This window comes from Macaca fascicularis, chromosome 13 (assembly GCF_037993035.2).
Source record: "Macaca fascicularis isolate 582-1 chromosome 13, T2T-MFA8v1.1".
NCBI lineage: Eukaryota > Metazoa > Chordata > Mammalia > Primates > Cercopithecidae > Macaca > Macaca fascicularis.
Window position 1 is genome coordinate 97,567,803 of NC_088387.1, and position 18,323 is coordinate 97,586,125.

The following is an 18,323-nucleotide window of genomic DNA, read 5'->3' on the forward strand; positions in this document are numbered from 1 at the left end:
TGGCTAACACAGTGAAACCCTGTCTCTACTAAAAATACAAAAAATTAGCCTGGCATGGTGGCGGGCACCTGTAGTCCCAGCTACTCAGGAGCTTGAGACAGGAGAATGGCGTGAACCTGGGAGGCGGAGCTTGCAGTGAGCCGAGATCGCGCCACTGCACTCCAGCCTGGGCGACAGAGCAAGACTCCGTCTCCAAAAACAAAAAAAAGAAAAGAAAAAAAAGAAAAGGATTTGTTAACACTACTCAAAGAAAGAGATGACACAATCACATGGAAAAATGTCCCGTGCTCATGAATAGGAAGAATAAACATCATTAAAATGGCCATACTGTCAAAGCAATTTACAGATTCAATGCTATTCCTACCAAGCTACCAATGACATTTTTCACAGAACTAGAAAAAACTATTTCAAAATTCATATGGAACCAAAAAAGAGCCCAAATAGCCAAGGCAATCCTAAGCCAAAAGAACAAAGCTGGGGGCATCACGTTATCTAACTTCAAACTATGTTACAGGGGTACAGTAACCAAAACAGCATGGTACAAAAATAGATGCATAGACCAATGGAACAGAATACCAAGACTAAAAATAGGGCCGCACACCTACAGCCATCTGATCTTTGACAAAGCTCACAAAAACAAGTAATGGGGAAATTGACTCCCTAGTCAATAAATGGTGCTGGGATAACTGGATAGCCACATGCAAAAGATTAAAACTGGACCTCTTTCTTACACCATATACAAAAATCAACACAAGATGGATTAAAGACTTAAATGTAAAACCCAAAACTATAAAAACCTTTGGAAGACAACTTAGGCAATACCACTCTGGACACAGGAACGGGCAAAGATTTCACGATGAAGATGCCAAAAGCGATGAAAACAAAAGCAAAAATTGACAAATGGGACCTAATTAAATGTAAGATCATCTGCACAGCAAAAGAAACTGTCAAGAAAGTAAAGAGAACCTACAGAAAGGAAGAAAATATTTGCAAACCTTGCATCTGACAAGGTCCAATATCCAGTATTCATAAGGAACTTAAAGAAATTTACAAGGAAAAAACAACCCCATTAAGAAGTGGGGAAAGGGCATCGACACTTTTTCAAAAGAAGACACACATATGGCCAACAAGCATGTGAAAAGAAGCTCAGTATCACTGATTATTATTAGAGAAATGCAAATCAAAACCACAATGAGATATCATCTCACACCAGTCAGAATGGCTATCATTAAAACATCAAAAAATAACAGATGCTGGCAAGGCTGTGGAGAAAAGGGAATGCTTATACACTGTTGGTGGGAGTGTAAATTAGCTCAACCATTGTGGAAAGCAGTGTGATAATTCCTAAAAGAACTAAACAGAACTACCATTTAACCCAGCAATCTCATTACTGGATATATACCCAAAGGAACAAAAATCATTCCACCATAAAGACAGATGCAAGTGTATGTTCACTGCCACAGTATTCACAATAGCAAAGACATGGAGTCAACCTCAATGACCATCAATGGCAGACTGGATAAAGAAAACGTGGTACATATACACCATGGAATACTATACAGCCACAAAAAAGAATGAGACCATGTCCTTTGCAGGAACATGGACGGAACTGGAGGCCATTATCCTTAGCAAACTAACACAGGAACAGAAAACCAAACACTGCATGTTCTCACTTGTAAGTGTGAACTAAATGATGAGAACTCACAAACACAAAGCAGAACAGACACTGTGCCTACTTGACGGTGGAGGCTGGGAGGAGCAACAGCATCAGAAAAAATAATTATTGGGGGCTAGGCTTAGTACCTTGGTTAATATGGTTTGGCTCTGTGTTGCCACCCAAATCTCATCTCAAATTGTAATCCCCACATATTGAGGGAGGGACCTGTAATCCACATGTGTTGAGGGAGAGAGAGGTGAATGGATCATGGGGCAGTTCCCCCCATGCTGTTCTCCTGATGGTGAGTTCTCAAGAGATCTGATGGTTTTATAAGCGTCTGGAAGTTCTTCCTTTGCTCTCTCTCTCTCCTGCCTCCTTGTGAAGAAGGCAATTGCTTCCTCTTCTCCCATGATTGTAAGTTTTCTGAGGCCTCCCCAGCCATGTGGTACTGCGAGTCAATTAAACCTCTTTCCTTTATAAATTACCCAGTCTCAGGGAAGTTCTTTATTACAGTGTGAAAATGGACTAATACACTGGGTGACGAAATAATCTGAACAACAAACCCCCATGACATGAGTTTACCTATGTAACACACCTTGCACGTGTACCACTGAACCTAAAATAGAAGTTAAAAAAAAGAAGGCTTTAAGTTTTTGTTTACAGCTTGGCTTCGATAATGTTTACCCTGATCTATTCGGTTATCAGGGACAGTTTCAACTTTCTGAAGGTGTCTACAAAGAAAGCTACTTGCAGAATGTTACTAGAAGAAGAGCTAAATATCTAATCACACTCAGTTCAGGTAAAAGGAATGAAGGTAGAGAAAAGGAAAAGAGGGGGAGGAATGGTTAGGAATTAAGGTAGGATTAAGGAGCCAAGAGAAGAGCAGACAGTGATGAAGATGAGAAAGGTGCTTCCTGGAAGTTTAATTTCATGACCTATTATGGTGGTCAGTATATCTAAATTGTATAAAACACTTTTTGAGATGTGAAAAAAAAAGTTGAAAATAATCACCACAACAAAAGAAACTAAAGTCATTTTGGTAATAATTTACATGTCAACTATCATATCTTCTTAAAACAACAATAATTAACAGCAAGTTCAATTCCAAACTTATAGGCCCCTCAAATATAAGCTGCTAAATATTTTAGGTGATCTTTTTAGATACCCTGATTTCACAAGGTTAGATTGTTTTAAGTTAACTGAACTATTAATAGTTTACCATGACAAAACTTTTTTGAACTTGAATCTTCTTTTAAACAGTAGGTAGTGAGCTACATATTTATGCAAAAAGACAACAGCATCACACACATAAGGTCCCGTATACTCTGTGGAATGGAAACAAGAGGATAGATCTATACTAGAGGTACAAAGCTTCTGACAAAATTCAGTATTTTGTGTGCAGGAGGGTGCAGTTTTCACTAGCTAGAAAGCAACATGCCTAATCTTCATGCAATTCCTTTCTTAACTCACCATATGATTCCTCTTTAAAAGGATAAATGCCACTGATAATGTTTTAAAAACCTAGTAAAACAAACCCAAAGTATTAAAAAATGACTAACAAAAGCCCCCTGTATAGGTAAAAGTAGCAGTTTAGCACTACAGTTTAAAAAAGAAGAACAGGGTCCAGCGTGGTGGCTCACTCCTGTAATCCCAACACTTTCAGAGGCCGAGGCATGCAGATCACTTGAGATCAGGAGTTCGAGACCAGCCTGGCCAACATGGTGAAACCCCATCTCTACTAAAAATACAAAAATTAGCTGGGCGTGTTAGTGGGCGCATGTAATCCCAGCTACTTGGGAAGATGAGGCAGGAAAATTGCTTGAACCCGGGAGGCAGAGGTTGCAGTGAGCTGAGATCATGCCATTGCACTCCAGCCTGGGTGACAAGAGCGAAACTCTGTCTCAAAAATAAATAAATAAATAAATAAATAAATAAATAAATAAATAAATAAATAAGAAAAAAGAAAAACGGAACTATCCTACTGAATGTGATCTATAAAAAAAATTTGCCTCAATTTCTACAGAATAATTTCTATGTGCTTCTAAGAGCACACTATGAAAGGACAAGATTGTCCTTCCTTCACATCAATTTCTAAGCTAAAAGCATAATCAAAACAAGCTAGTAATTGTTAATAATAATGGAAGATCTACCATTCAGAAGTTAAAAGCTCCAAAACATTTAGAAAAAGCGAGTAACAGGAATAATAATAGCTAAAACAAAAAGAATTTAATACGAGCCAAGAAATACGCTAATCAACACTTACCCCTTAACCTTCCGATCAAGGATGAGGAGTAGAGGGGTCAAATGTCTTGTCCAAGGTCACACTGCTAATTAAGTAGCAGAGTCAGAATGCACAGCCCATTTCTGTTTTATACCAGAAAGGCTATGCTCTTAAGTACTATTGTGTCTCCATCATTTGAGATATAAATGGTATGAATTTATAAAAAGACTTGCTTTCTAAAATTTCTTTTTTCAAACTTCAAGTTCCAATTTATTAGAATTTCACAAATAAGTCTATGTTCACTAACATCTCATTCTTTGTAATCTTAGCCTTTCACAATATAATCTTTTTATAACCATCTGTGCAAGTATAAGTATATCCATGTACACTTGTGCTTTTGGACAAAATTTCTCACCATACCAGCTTCCCAGCATTCAGATTTTGTTTCTTATAAATAAAATGTTATGCTTAAAAAGTACAGATTTTAGACACTGAAATCTTCTAAATCTGTAAATTCAAAAGCAATTTTAAAAGTTTGACTTTTAACTTTTTTCTTCAAAATTTCTCCTTGGAAATAACAAATCAAAAATAAGAAGGCAGTGCTTTGAATCATGTATATATTTATATAAGGTGAGTACATATATAAATAATGATCCTAAATTTTTCTTCAAATTTCTTCCTTGATAGGTTCTGAATCTTGATTTCATTTTTGTTTTCCCCAGTGGTTGATAATGAAATACACATAAAATGATTCTACTTAGTCTCTTTCCTTAATTTTCTAATACTTTGATTATTCTAATAATAAAGGTTTAAACATAGGTACTATAATTTATTTTCTTCTAAATGCTTTTTGGAAATACCTTGAAAGAAGCTATTGGCTTTTCTAAGTTAGTGTAGTTGGCCTTTATTCTTTTGGTGGGACCATCTCATTGGTTTCTAATGGATGATCAACCAACACTGTAAGATTATGTGATCTATTCTATTATTACTGAGCTTGCCCTATCTTTGTTTGTCTACACTACTGTATAAGAAAGTAGTATTATTTTTTTCAATGTTTCTGTTCTTCTATTATTGGGAGAGTGAGAGAAAGATACCTCCGTAGCAAAAACTTCATATTCCTCCCTATTGTGAAAGGCTGCTCAGAGAGGCAACAATGAATTGTCAGGCCAGCTGAGGATCACTGTCTTGTAAGCAGCCAGGAGCAGCATCACCAGCAAGCACATAAGCTAGTAGATGACACTCCCTCCACATTTACCTACTGGCAGAGATTTGGGGGAACCTGAATAGTCATAGATCTACAGCATCCTGAGAACCAGGTAGAACAGGTAATGTGGCCCTTCCACAAACAACAAGCCCCTTCTTCAGAAGTCAGAAAACAGCTCATCCTTGTTTTCTGTGACCGCAAGCCTCTTTCCAACCAGGAAGGCTGCTAAACCCAACAAATATCTTGTTACTCAACATGAGACTAAAATTAAGTTAGTTTTTTTTGATACAAAATAAAATGCAATAGCTCAGTTAAATCCATACACCAGTAGTCCTCAAAATTTGTGAACAGTAGAACAAAAGAATCTACAGTCCATGGCTAGGGAAAGAAATCTTAAGTATTACCTACAGTGACATCAGGGGAATCTTACATTGTTTAACTTCCTTGACCACATGCCTCAGTTTCCATACTAAACGGTATGGTAGAGTCCTAACTCTCCAACTCAGATACTTTATCACACAGTATCTGTCTGAAAAACTGATGTGTGGTAAATTTATCTGCGTGATAAACTGCTTTTATTTCAGAGTCCACTGAACAAATAAACTATGTGGAAAAAAAGGAAAAAAAAATCTAAAACAGACTGGAATCTGAAAAGTAATATGAAAAATTTCTTATTTATCTACAAAATGTATACTATTGAAAAATACACACACTCAGATGTAAAGGTAGCAACGCAATCACTAGTAGTAACTGGAACTTGAGCACTGAAAAACTTCAGAGGAGCCTGAAAATTCAAGAAGTAAACAAAGGCCTGCGGTTAGTCCATCCATGCCTTTACAAGAATTAGAAAAAATCCCCTAACTCCTAAAGTCCCAGCCCTGCCCCAAGGCACAGGGTTCAGTGAATAGAAGAGACACTAGAAATTAGACTCCATCCATCCTCTCAGCTAGGCTCCTCAGCAGTGAATAGCCCATCCAACCATACTTGGAACTCCTCCGTTAAAGCACTTAAGTGTAAAAACATTAATTTTAGTAGGTATATGACATATATTCTTTCCTTCTTCCCTCCCTCTCATTCTCATTTCTATTCTTTTTTCTGTGAGCAGGGTAAAGGAAAGGATATACATTTGTCTCTTTCTTGAACACAATCAAAATTGAAAATAATTCTCTCCAACTACTGTGGCATGACACAGTATAAAGAAAGAAGCTGAAAGGAATGCTCTCCAGTTATTTGATGAAACTCCTCTTCATATTTATATCGGAGACTGAAACTACATTGAAAAAATATTTTAAATACATATAACATATATAATACTATGAATTATAAATGTAATAATCAGGTATTATAGATTATACATATTACATAAGGAGAAGATACAGAGAGCTAGCATTCTTTTTAAAAACACATTTCTGTTTACCTAGTGATTTTGGTAGCAGATTCTTCACAAATTCTGCATGATCCCCCACGTGCAGTATGCTGTAGACGCTGGTATTCATTAATTCCTCCTGATTGTAACCTAAGTAGCTGGTTACATTCTCTGACACAAATACAATTCTCCCTTCACAGTTCACAACAAAGAAAAATCCATCCAAAGCCTGCAAAATCAAAAGAAAACAATGGTTTGGATATTGAAAGATAAAAGAAAAAATTAAACTATACATTTTTCTATTAAAAAAGAGATCAGAAATATATGTCAAGACCTGGTCTCTGTCCTCAAGGAAACTGTGGTACTGTAGGAGAAAAAGACATAAACATAATAAAATATGAGTGATAAAATGCAGATCAGAGACATACACAAAATAGTCTACAAGCACACAGAAGGATGCCTAATTTGGGATCAGGGTGGGGGTCAAAGAAAGATACAGACCCCTACCTAACATATAAAAGGCATAGTGGAGGAGGAAGAGGATTGAAGGAAGAACATTCCAGTAAGTGGAGAGAGCACAGCACAAAAAGAAAACGAACAAGCAGTTTGGAGCTGCTGGAGTATATGGTACAGCAGAGGTGGACAGGAGCCAAATCACAGGGGCTTCCTATGCACTGAGATGGAGCCAGGGGTCTCCAAAAGGAGACATTTGCATCCTATGGGGCATATAATATCCACAAGGGTGCAGGGGAAAAGTTAGAACCTCTATGTATATTGTAAACTAAAACATAATAAAGAAATTAAGCTTAAGCGTATTAACACTCTGGTGCCTGACTCAGTGCAGACAGTCACATATTACAGAAACCCTGGTATCCTGAGGAAGAGCCAGAATGCAGACTGTGGCACCTTACTTATTTGTAATCTTTTCATTTATTGCAACATGTTGCAGCTTACTTGCTGCAGAATGTATATAAGCAATACAATAAGAATCCTGAAAAAATAGAACATTTACAGAATTTTGTAACAAAATGTAAAATGACCATAAAAATCCTTTGGATCATACAGGGTCTGCTGGTTATCTACGGCAAAATTAAAAGACCTGTCTAACAATGTTGACGGGTTACTCATTTTTCTTTTAAAAAAAGGCCAGGGTACCAAGTTCGCTGTCTAGCAGATACTCGCCAAGAAGTAAACACATTTTTTTTTTCCTTCAGGATTAAGATGAAATTTTAACAATGAATAAAAAGTAAACTGCTTTTTAAAAAGACACTAACGCCATAGTGAGAGCATGTGAAAATGGATGTTTGGAAATGTTACCACTGTACAATTTTGTTTCTGAAAATGACAGTGATACTGAAAATGACATGAATAGCTTGTACAATTTATCTTATCAGTTTAAAACCTTAGAGCATTTTATCTGTTGAAAAATGTTCCAATTAGATTCTCAGTGGTGGCCCTTTTTTCTTTTTATTTATTTTTTGTTTGAGAGAGTGCAGTGGCGCAATCTTGGCTCACTGCAACCTATGCTTCCTGGATTCAAGTGAATCTCCTGCTTCAGCCTCCCATGTAGCTGGGATTACAGGCATGTGCCACCGTGCCCCACTGATTTCTGTATTTTTAGTAGAGATGGGGTTTCATCATGTTGGCCAAGTTGGTTTTAAACTCCTGACCTCAGGTGATCCATCTGCCTTGGCCTCCCAAAGTTCTGGGATTACAGGCATGGGCCTCTGTGCCAGGCCCTTTTTTTTTTTTTAATGTGAAAATGCAACACCTTCTGATGTTTGGAAGAATCTTTTTTTTTTTTTTTTAATCAAGGAAACTGGACTGTCAATAAAAACCTTTGCAAAGTTTGTGGGTGGGATTTAAAAATGAGTATCATAATTTAGTAAACACATCCAATGACATAGTTTTCCATTTGCCTCTACCTTATTTTTGTGAGGTGCGTTTTTCAGCTACGATGATTTTTTTTTAATTGAGAAAAACTAATATATATTTATGGTATACATGTTTTCAAATATGTATACATTGTTGAATGGCCAAATCAAGCTAATGAACATAAGCACTCCCTCATATACTTATCATTTTTTGTGGTGAAAACACTTAAAAGCTATTCTCTTTGCAATTTTCAGGTATAAAAGAATTGTTATTAACTACAGTCACCATAATGTACAATAGATCTCTTGAACTTATTTTTCCTAATTGAAAGGTTTTTATCTTTTGACCAACATCCCTCCAATCCACTCACCCTTCACACAGACCCTGGTAACCACCATTCTACTCTCTCTTACGAGTTTGACTTTTTTAGATCCCACATGTAAGTGAGATCATGTGGTATCTGTCTTTCTGTGCCTGGCTTTTAATTAACATGATGTCTTCTAGGTTCATACATGTTGTCGCAGATGACAGGATTTCCTTTATAAAGGCTGAATAGTATTCCGCTCTGTGTATATACCACATTTTCTTATTCCATTCATCCATTTTTGAACACTTAGGTTGATGCAAATTAAAACTATGATGAGATATCACTTCATATCTGTTAAGTGTAGGTGAGGATGTGAAGAAAAGAGAACATCTATTATGGGAAATAGTAGGGAGGTTCCTCAAAAAACTAAAAATAGAACTACCATATGATCCAGTAATCTCAGTACTGAGTATATATCCAAAGGAAATGAAATCAGTATGTCAAAGAGATGTTTGCACTCCCATGTTCACTGCAGCATTATTCACAATAGCCAAGATATGAGAATCAAGCTAAGTGTCTGCCAACAGATGAATGGACAAGATTATTTAAACCAAATATTAAATTAAATTTAGTAATACATCTCCATTATCACTTCATCACAAAGAATATAAACAAGATTTAAAGCAAGATTGAAGCACAACCCATTGTTCTCATTTAAAATATTGCTAATATTTTCTTTAGCAAGAACAAAAAGGAATAAAGCTATTTTTATTCTACCTGATTGCTGTGACTTACTTAGTCCATAATGCAAAGGAGACAGGGATGTGATTAATAATCTTTAAAATCTCAATACTAGATAAACTCTTTGTAAAAATATTTTGGGTTTAGATGAGCATGGGAAAGTACCTCATATCTAAATTGGGTTTATAAAACTGCTCAGATTAGCTATAAGTCTCATAGTAGGTGATCAATATTTACGTGCCTTGAAGTTTATATAAAAATAGAAATAATTTAAAAACAGATTTATTTTTCAAAAATAGACCTGAAACTTCTTTTAAAATGTTCTTTGCATCAGTATAAATACAATTTAACTTGCATTTTCTTATAAATATATACTTATAAAAAATTAAAATATAAAAATATAAAAATGAGGTTGATAGTGGAAGATCTGCCAGAATTCCGCGCTCAAGAGACTAGTAACATTTCAGGGAATACTTTTTGAGACTATTCCCACGAATATAGAAGCATCTCTATTTTTTAAAAGTATGTCTGGTTAATACAATCTGTTATTACCTGTTCTTGTTCTACAAGTTTCCCTCATATGTTGTTTATCTAATTAACTAAAAAGTGTGTTCCTGGGAAGGAAACTTCCTATTCCTCCAAGACCTGACAGCTAGTTTTACTGCATACAGAGAAGACAACAAATGCCTATGCACTCAGTAATCAATCTGAGAACTTTTCCAAACTCTGCCCAGGATGTCATCCTTTGAAGAAGACCACCATGTGTCTCATGGAAGGGTTCACATTAGCCAAGGATTCTCATAGGGCCCTGGCTTTAAATGTGACTACCCAAGTGACTGTGACTGGACAAAGTTCTAGGAATAAAAGACACCATCCAAAACTATAACAATCCTAGAAGAATATCTAGGCAATACCATTCAGTACATAGGTATGAGCAAAGATTTCATGATGAAAATGCCAAAAGCAACTGCAACAAAAGCAAAAATTAACAAATAGGATCTAATTAAACTCAAGAGCTTCTCCACAGCAAAAGAAACTATCATCAGAGTGAACAACCTAAAGAATGGGATAAAATTTTTGCAATCTATCCATCTGAGAAAGGTCTAATATCGAGTCTACAAGGAACTTAAACAAATTTACAAGAAAAAACCAAACAACCCCATTAAAAAACAGGCAAAGGGCATGATCAGACACTTCTCAAAAGAAAACATTCATGTAGCCAACAAACATATGAAAAGAAGCTCAACATGACTGATCATTAGAGAGATGCAAATCAAAACCACAGTGAGATACCATTTCATGCCAGTCAGAATGGTGATTATTAAAAAGTCAAAAAACAATAGATGCTGGCAAGGTTGCAGAGAAAAAGGAATGCTTTTAGACTGTTGGTGGGAGTGTAAATTAGTTTAACCATTGTGGAAGGCAGTGTGGCGATTCCTCAAAGATTTAGAGGCAGAAATACCATATGACCCAGCAATCCCATTACTGAGTATATATCCAAAGGAACATAAATCATTCTGTTATAAAGATACATGCACATGTATGTTCACCACAGCACTATTCACAATAGCAAAGGCCTAGAATCAACCTAAATGCCCATCAATGATAGACCGGATAAAGAAAATGTGGTAAATACACACCATGGAATACTATGTAGTCATAAAAAGGAATGAGATCATGGTCCTTTGCAGGGACATGGATGGAGTTGGAAGCTGTTATGCTCAGCAAATTAATGCAGGAACATCAAACCAAATGCTGCATGTTCTCACTTATAAGTGGGAGTTGAACAATGAGAACACGTGGACACATGGCAGAGGGAACACACACTGAGGCCTGTTGGGGGCAGGGGTGGCAGGAGGGAGAGTACGAGGAAGAATAGCTAATGGATGCTGGGCTTAATACCTAGGTGATGGGTTGATCTGTGCAGCAAACTACCATGGCACACATTTGGCTATGTAACAAACCTGCACGTCTTGCACATGTACCCTAGAACTTAAAAGTTGAAAAAAAAAGTGTGGCACATCCTCGTTCTCTCTCTCACTTTCTCTCTCCTGCCGCCTGGTGAAGAACGTACTTGCTTCTCCTTTACTTTCTGCTGTAATTGTAAATTTCCTGAGGCCTCCCTAGCCACGTGGAACTGGAAGTCAATTAAACCTCTTTCAAGCCAGACACGGTAGCTCATGCCTGTAATTCCAGCACTTTCGGAGGCCAATGCGAGTGGACCATGTGAGGCCAGGAGTTTGAGACCAGACTGGCCAACATGGCAAAACCCCATTTCTACTAAAAATACAAAAATTAGCCGGGCATGGTGGTACATGCCTGTAGTCCCAGGTACTCAGGAGGCTGAGGCACGAGAATTGCTTAAACCCAGGAGGTGGAGGTTATAGTAATCCAACACTGTGTCACTGCATTCCAGCCTGGGCGACAGAGCGAGACTCTCTCAAAAAACAAAACCAACCAAACAAACAAAAACACTCCCCTTTCCTTTATAAATTACCCAGTCTCACGGGTTTTTTGTTTGTTGTTTGTTTGAGACAGGGTCTTGCTGTCACCTAGGCTGGAGTGCAGTGGCGTGATCTTGGCTCACCGGAACCTCGGCCTCTAGGGTTCAAGAGATTCTCCTGCGTCAGCCTCCTGAGTAGCTGCGATTACAGGCATGTGCCACCACGCCAGACTAATTTTTGTATTTTTAGTAGAGACGGGGTTTCACCATGTTGGCCAGGCTGGTCTCGAACTCCTGACCTCAAGTGATCCGCCCACCATGGTCTCCCAAAGTGCTGGGATTACAGGCGTGAGTCACCGCAGCTGGCCCAATATCAGGTATTCTTTATAACAGTGTGGAAATTGACTAATATACTTTCCCTCTTGGTCAGGGACACTAGCTGTAGGTTTAGTCTCTTTACATAATCCCATATTTCTCAGAGGTTTTGTTCATTCTTTTTTATTCTTTTTTCTTTATTTCTGTCTAAGTTGGCTGAAGAACTGGTCTTCGAGCTCTGAGATTCTTTCCTCAGCTTGGTCGATTCTGTCATTAATATTTCCAATTACGAAATTTTTCTTGTAGTGAGGTTTTCAGCTCTATCAGATCAGTTTGGTTCTTTCTTAAAACAGCTATTTTATCTTTAATCTCTAATATCATTTTACTGGATTCCTAACATTCCTTGGATTGGGTTTCAACTTTCTCCTGAATCTTAATGATCTTTGTTGCCATCAAGATTCTGAATTCTTAGTCTGTCACGTGAATCATTTCAGGCTGGTTACGAACCATGGCTGGGGAGTTAGTGCAGTGGTTTGGATGTAAGAAAACACTCTGGTTTTTTGAGTTTCCAGAGCTCTTACACTGGTTCTTTTGTATCTGATGTTCCTTTAATATTCAAAGGTGCTGTCCTTTCAGTGAAGCTTTTTGCTTTTATATTCTTTGATGCCCTTGAGGGTTTTGCCTGTGGTATAAGTTGGGTTCAGCTGAAAAATATGACATAATTCACAAATTTGTGTGTCATCCTTGTGCAGAGGCTATGATAACCTTCTCGGTATTGTTCTGATTTTAGTATATGTGCTGCCAAAGTGAGCACCACATACAAGTTTTGATTTCTTTCCAGAATGCTAATGAAAAGGGAGCACAAGGAACACTCCTCCCCAAGTCATGTCAACAAATTTTGTACTGTCCGTCCCTGATTACGGCAACAAATCTGGGACGGATGGTACAAAATGAACTATCCCAGGTCACGTGAGTAAACTGGATGTTATCACAGCACTGGTCATTTTTCATTGCTTTTCCAAAACTTGAGGTGACCCCACTGTCACAAGTCTGCTGAGATGCCCCAAAATACCTCCAACCTCCAAAGTTTGAGTCCACTTTGGGAAAACTGGAAATCTTTAAAAGGCAGCAGGATGTATTGAAACAGAAGCTTGGAAGAGAGATCTGGGCTAAGGATAGACCTTTGTGATTCACAGGTACATATAGTAATCATTTGGGTCTCTTGTTTATTTTTTACTTATTATTTATTTTGAGACGGAGTCTTACTCTGTTGCCCAGGCTGGAGTGCAATGGTGCAATTTCAGCTCACTGCAACCTCCGCCTCCCAGGTTCACGGGATTCTCCTGCCTCAGCCTCCTGAGTAGCTGGGATTACAGGCGCTCACCACCACGCCTGGCTAATTTTTACATTTTTAGTAGAGATAGGATTTCGCCATATTGGCCAGCCTGATCTCAAACTCCTGACCTCAAGTGATCCACCCGCCTCGGCCTCCCAAAGTGCTGGGATTACAGGCGTGACGCACTGCGCCCAGCCTGTTTATTTGTTTTTAACTACAATCATCTTTTCCCCTAGTAAAGGATACTCTGATTTCCTCTGGGAAATTTTCTTCCCCACTACATAAAGTCTTATGGGATACTTAATCAGGCCACTGGGAGACTTCCTCCTTAAATGTGAATCTTAAGGATTACAAAAAGCTAAACATAGCAGGAGTACATTCATTCTAGCAGCAGGGCATTGCCCAGATAGTTCTTTCAAAGAGACTGTTAACAAAGCTTTTGCTTTCTACCCTCAAGGTACCTTGATTTCATCCCGTTTCCAAGCATGGTTCTATGATATCCAAATAGCATTCCAATAAATTCATATTTGCTTAGTCAGAGTTGATTTCTATTGCGTGAAATCAGAGAATTGCAATTGATTTCAAACATGTAATTCACATATATGTGTATATGTTATACAGACAAAGACACAGATAAACCTTCCCAGGAAATGTGTACAGAATAAAAAAAGGGAAAGAGCCAAGGCTAGAATCCTGGGGGATACTAACATTTAAGAGGCAATTAAAGAAAGAAATCTGAGAAAAAGGCTGAGGAGTAACCAGAGGGGTAGAGAAAGAACACTGTGAAAGGTGCCATGGCCATGGAACGTTTAAGGTAGTGGGAATGAGTGGTCAGCAAGTGTCAAAAGCCACAAAGAAATGTACGGAATGGTGGTCGGGTGCAGTGGCTCATGCCTGTAACCCCAGCACTTTGGGAGGCTGAGGCGGGTGGATCACGAGGTCAGGAGATCGAGACCATCCTGGCTAACATGGTGAAACTCCATCTCTACAAAAATACAAAAAAAAAATTAGGGAATGGTAGCGGGCGCCTGTGGTTCCAGCTACTTGGGAGGCTGAGGCAGAAGAATGGCGTGAACCCGGGAGGCGGAACCTGCAGTGAGCCAAGATCTGCACTCCAGTCTGGGCGACAGAGCAAGACTCCATCTCAAAAAACAAAAAACAAAAAAAACCCAAAGAAATGTAGGGAATCATACAAAGCAAGTTGATGAAGCTAGAATGCATGTGCAAGACATAGTGAGACCTCCCTGATTGAAATAAGAGTTTTCTTATGGACCAAAGGAAACAGGACGGTTACAGTCAAATAATGCAGAACTCTGACCAGCAGGCAGAGGAATTTTAGACAGCAAAGGGAGGAAACGAGCTTTTAAAAAAATGCCTATACTGGACTTAATGAGTACTATGTGTAAAGTACTCTGCTAAGAAATTGTGTCACTTAATTTTTATAGTAATTCCATGATGTAGATATCCAGTGTCTGACACACTCTAGGTATTCAACAAATCTTTGTTGAATAAATAAATTCTAACGTCACCTTCTCTTTAGATGTGCAAAAATTTCTTCCAGGATCTTCATTCTTTACCTGTGCTAACTTTATTTTATATTTTTAAAAACAGAAATAGGTCAGGAGCAGTGGCTCACACCTGTAATCCCAGCACTTTCGGAGGCTGAGGTGGGCGGATCACGAGGTCAGGAGATCAAGACCATCCTGGCTAACACGGTGAAACACTGTCTCTACTAAAAATACAAAAAAGTTAGCCAGGCGTGGTGTTGGGCACCTGTAGTCCCAGCTACTCAGGAGGCTGAGGCAGGAGAATGCCGTGAACCCGGGAGGCAGAGCTTGTAGTGAGCTGAGATCGCACCACTGCACTCCAGCCTGGGTGACAGAGACTCTGTCTCAAAAATAAATAAATAAAATAAAATAAAATAAAATAAAATAAATAAATAAATAAATAAATAAAAGGAGAAATGAACAATTCTGAATGGTGAGAATTTCTCATAGTATGGTGGTGGATATTTGTTCATTTTTTACCTCTGGGGATCTTCTATCTGGGCAAGTCCCTCTTACACTAGTGTTGTCAAACTGAACTTTCTGCAATGATGAAAATATTCTATATTTATATTGTCTAATACAGTAGCTACTGACCACATATGGATACCAAACACTTTAAATATGGCTGGTGAGACTGAAGCATTGAATTTTTAACTTTATTTAATTAAAAAAAAATTTTTTTTTAATAAAGACAGGGTCTTGCTCTGTTGACCATGCTGGAGTGCAGTGGTGCAATCAAGTCTCACTGTAGCCTCAAACTCCTGGGCTCATGCAATCCTCCTGCCTCAGCTTCCCAAGTAGCTGGGACCAAAGGCATGTGTCACCATGACCAGCTACCTTTTTTCATTTTTTTGTACAGATGGGGTTTTACTACACTACCCAACTGGTTTCTAATTCCTGGCTTCAAATGATGTTCCTGCCTTAGCCTCCTAAAGTGTTGGGATTACAGGTGTGAATCACTGTGACTGGCCCTAATTTAAATTTTAATAGCCATATGTTGCTACTGGCTATTATGTTGAACAGTGCATCTCAAGCCTGTAATGTGGATTATTCAATGAAAACATCTCTTGGTAGCTTTTCTACCCTTCCTGTTTTAGCTTCCATGGATGAAACTCCATAAAGTTTAAGTTAACGGGGACAGGGTCAGGGGCGCGGTTGTGGGCACCTGTAGTCCCAGCTACTCGGGAGGCTGAGGCAGGAGAATGGCATGAACCCAGGAGGCGGAGCTTGCAGTGAGCCGAGATCGCGCCACTGCACTCCAGCCTGGGCGACAGAGCGAGACGCCATCTCAAAAAAAAAAAAAAAAAAAAGATAGAAAAGACATCAGGTATAACAGGTTGTCAATGAAGGTATTTGTTGTCTGTAAAATTTATAATTCTATTTGATAGTCTTTATTTCACATATCTGTAATTCATAAACAAAAATATTATTAGCTCCTTGAAGTCAAGAACCTAAATACACCTCCATACTGTTTTCTAAATTTCTAATGTGATATGTTCTTTCATATTTGAAAATGCTTGCATAATAACATTTAATTTATATGTAATGTGCTACAGTTTTCCTTTGATTCACAGTGGTTTTCAGAGTAATAATTTCATCAGCTAAAAAAGTTAATTCCTACTTTGTCTTCTTATAATAATTTTGAATGAATGTTTTCCTGTCATTTTTTGATTTCTTTTGACAATAAGAAATTCACATCCATCATACGTACTAGCTCCCCTCACCAGTTACATGTGTATGTACTTGCTCAGAGAGTAGTTTCCATTCTAGTTTCAACAGCCAATGTGTTTCATATATTATAATTCTACAAAATTATGCGCTTGTTCCACGAATAAAAATAATTAAAAGCAAAAGTCTGAAGTAATAAAGTACTTGTATAATGTGGAAGGGAAATAAAGAATTTAGATTCAGAGGGAGAAGTTGCTAATAGGAGAGTTGAAAGTATTTAGCATTTATTATTATTAGTGTCTATTCATTATAGGAATGAAGTATGGGAAGAGGTAAAAGCAAAACGTACATATTTGAGTATCATCTCTATAGAGATAAAAAGTGAAGCAACGAGAATACGTGATATTTCTGGGGCTGTAAAAGAAGTGAATTTTAAGACTATTCTTACATTAGCAGTAGGTAGAGGGAATTATGGTTAATACAAAAACAGGAGGAAGTGGGGTAATACCACAAAACATATAAAGGAATTAGAAAATAAAGAGACCTATGCAAGTCTGAATAGTTAAGAAGATTTCATCAGAGAGGAGAGCCTTTAGGAAAGATAAGGAAAGGATAATTTGTTTTATATATCCTTACATAAATAAATATACATAATTAGGCATAGAGATAGAAAGTATACATTGTGAGGGATGAGTATATACATACATACATATGTCTTTAAACATTCATGTAGGAGAGAAAGCATTTAAAGTAATGAGGATGCTTGGAAACAAGACATTTATATTAAGAATGCAGGAAGTAAAGATTAGATAGAAAATGCAGGGGTGAAAATTACATAGTAATTACAAAGTCATTCAAATTTAAAAGTTCTTCACATTACAAAGTTTGACAGTTAAAATAGTAATTCTCTTAGAATGTTTATATAAATAATTTAAATATTTTTATTCAGAAAACTGCAGAAAATCACGTACTGCAATAAACTGTGGGATCTTTCACTCAAAAGTAAAATTCTATGGTATACATATAGATAACACTAGCTAGCCAAGTAAATCTAATATTAATATTTTATTTTCCCAGTTAGGCCTGACCACCACAGAAATAAAAGGCAAAGCTATACACAATAAGCTTCAAGTTTTCCATCTCACTGCTCAGAATGCCTTCATGAAAATTTCTTATGTTCATTATTCACTTTTGATTCTGAAACAGTAACAACTGTCAAATGGTTATCATGATAAAATTGTAAGAAGTTCTTTGTTTTATAATTTATTAACTGGATATAAGGCATTAAAAAAAAAAAAAAAAGAAAAAACCAAATTGGCTACAACAAAGATTTTAATCATTTTCTAAGTCAATGACGACACCTACCTCCAAAAGAAGAGGTCCCAAGGATTCCTTTTCTATCACTCCTTGACTACTTGATGAGATGTCTGATTTCTGTACATCGTCATCAGTTGTTGATTTCTCTATAATAAAGAAACTTAAAAAAATCACATATCTGAAAAGAGCTCGTTTTCATAAAGTCAAGTTTATGAAGACACAGATTCACCAACTGTCAAATTCAAATAACATTTAGTCAGTATCTAGGCACTTTCACACTAATCTTAATTATACTTATTTTATGGATTATAAAATGGAACATCACA

The 18,323-nt window shown here is 37.3% G+C and overlaps 1 protein-coding gene and 1 non-coding gene across 5 annotated transcripts in view; both read right to left on the minus strand.

The window, feature by feature from the left end:
- NCOA1 (nuclear receptor coactivator 1) overlaps nucleotides 1–18,323 on the minus strand; it is a 130,968-nt gene that overhangs the window by 82,853 nt on the left and 29,792 nt on the right. For all 4 annotated transcript variants that reach the window (XM_005576422.5, XM_005576420.5, XM_045369693.3 and 1 more), the window contains exons 4-5: nucleotides 18,046–18,143; nucleotides 6,500–6,677 (exon numbers count right to left, since the gene is read on the minus strand). In XM_005576422.5, coding sequence (XP_005576479.1) covers nucleotides 6,500–6,677; nucleotides 18,046–18,143 — 276 coding nt within the window. The remainder of the gene's footprint in view (nucleotides 1–6,499; nucleotides 6,678–18,045; nucleotides 18,144–18,323) is intronic.
- Nucleotides 12,837–12,943, minus strand: LOC123568574 (U6 spliceosomal RNA). Its single transcript, XR_006691937.1, has one exon. It is a non-coding gene; the product is annotated as a U6 spliceosomal RNA (small nuclear RNA).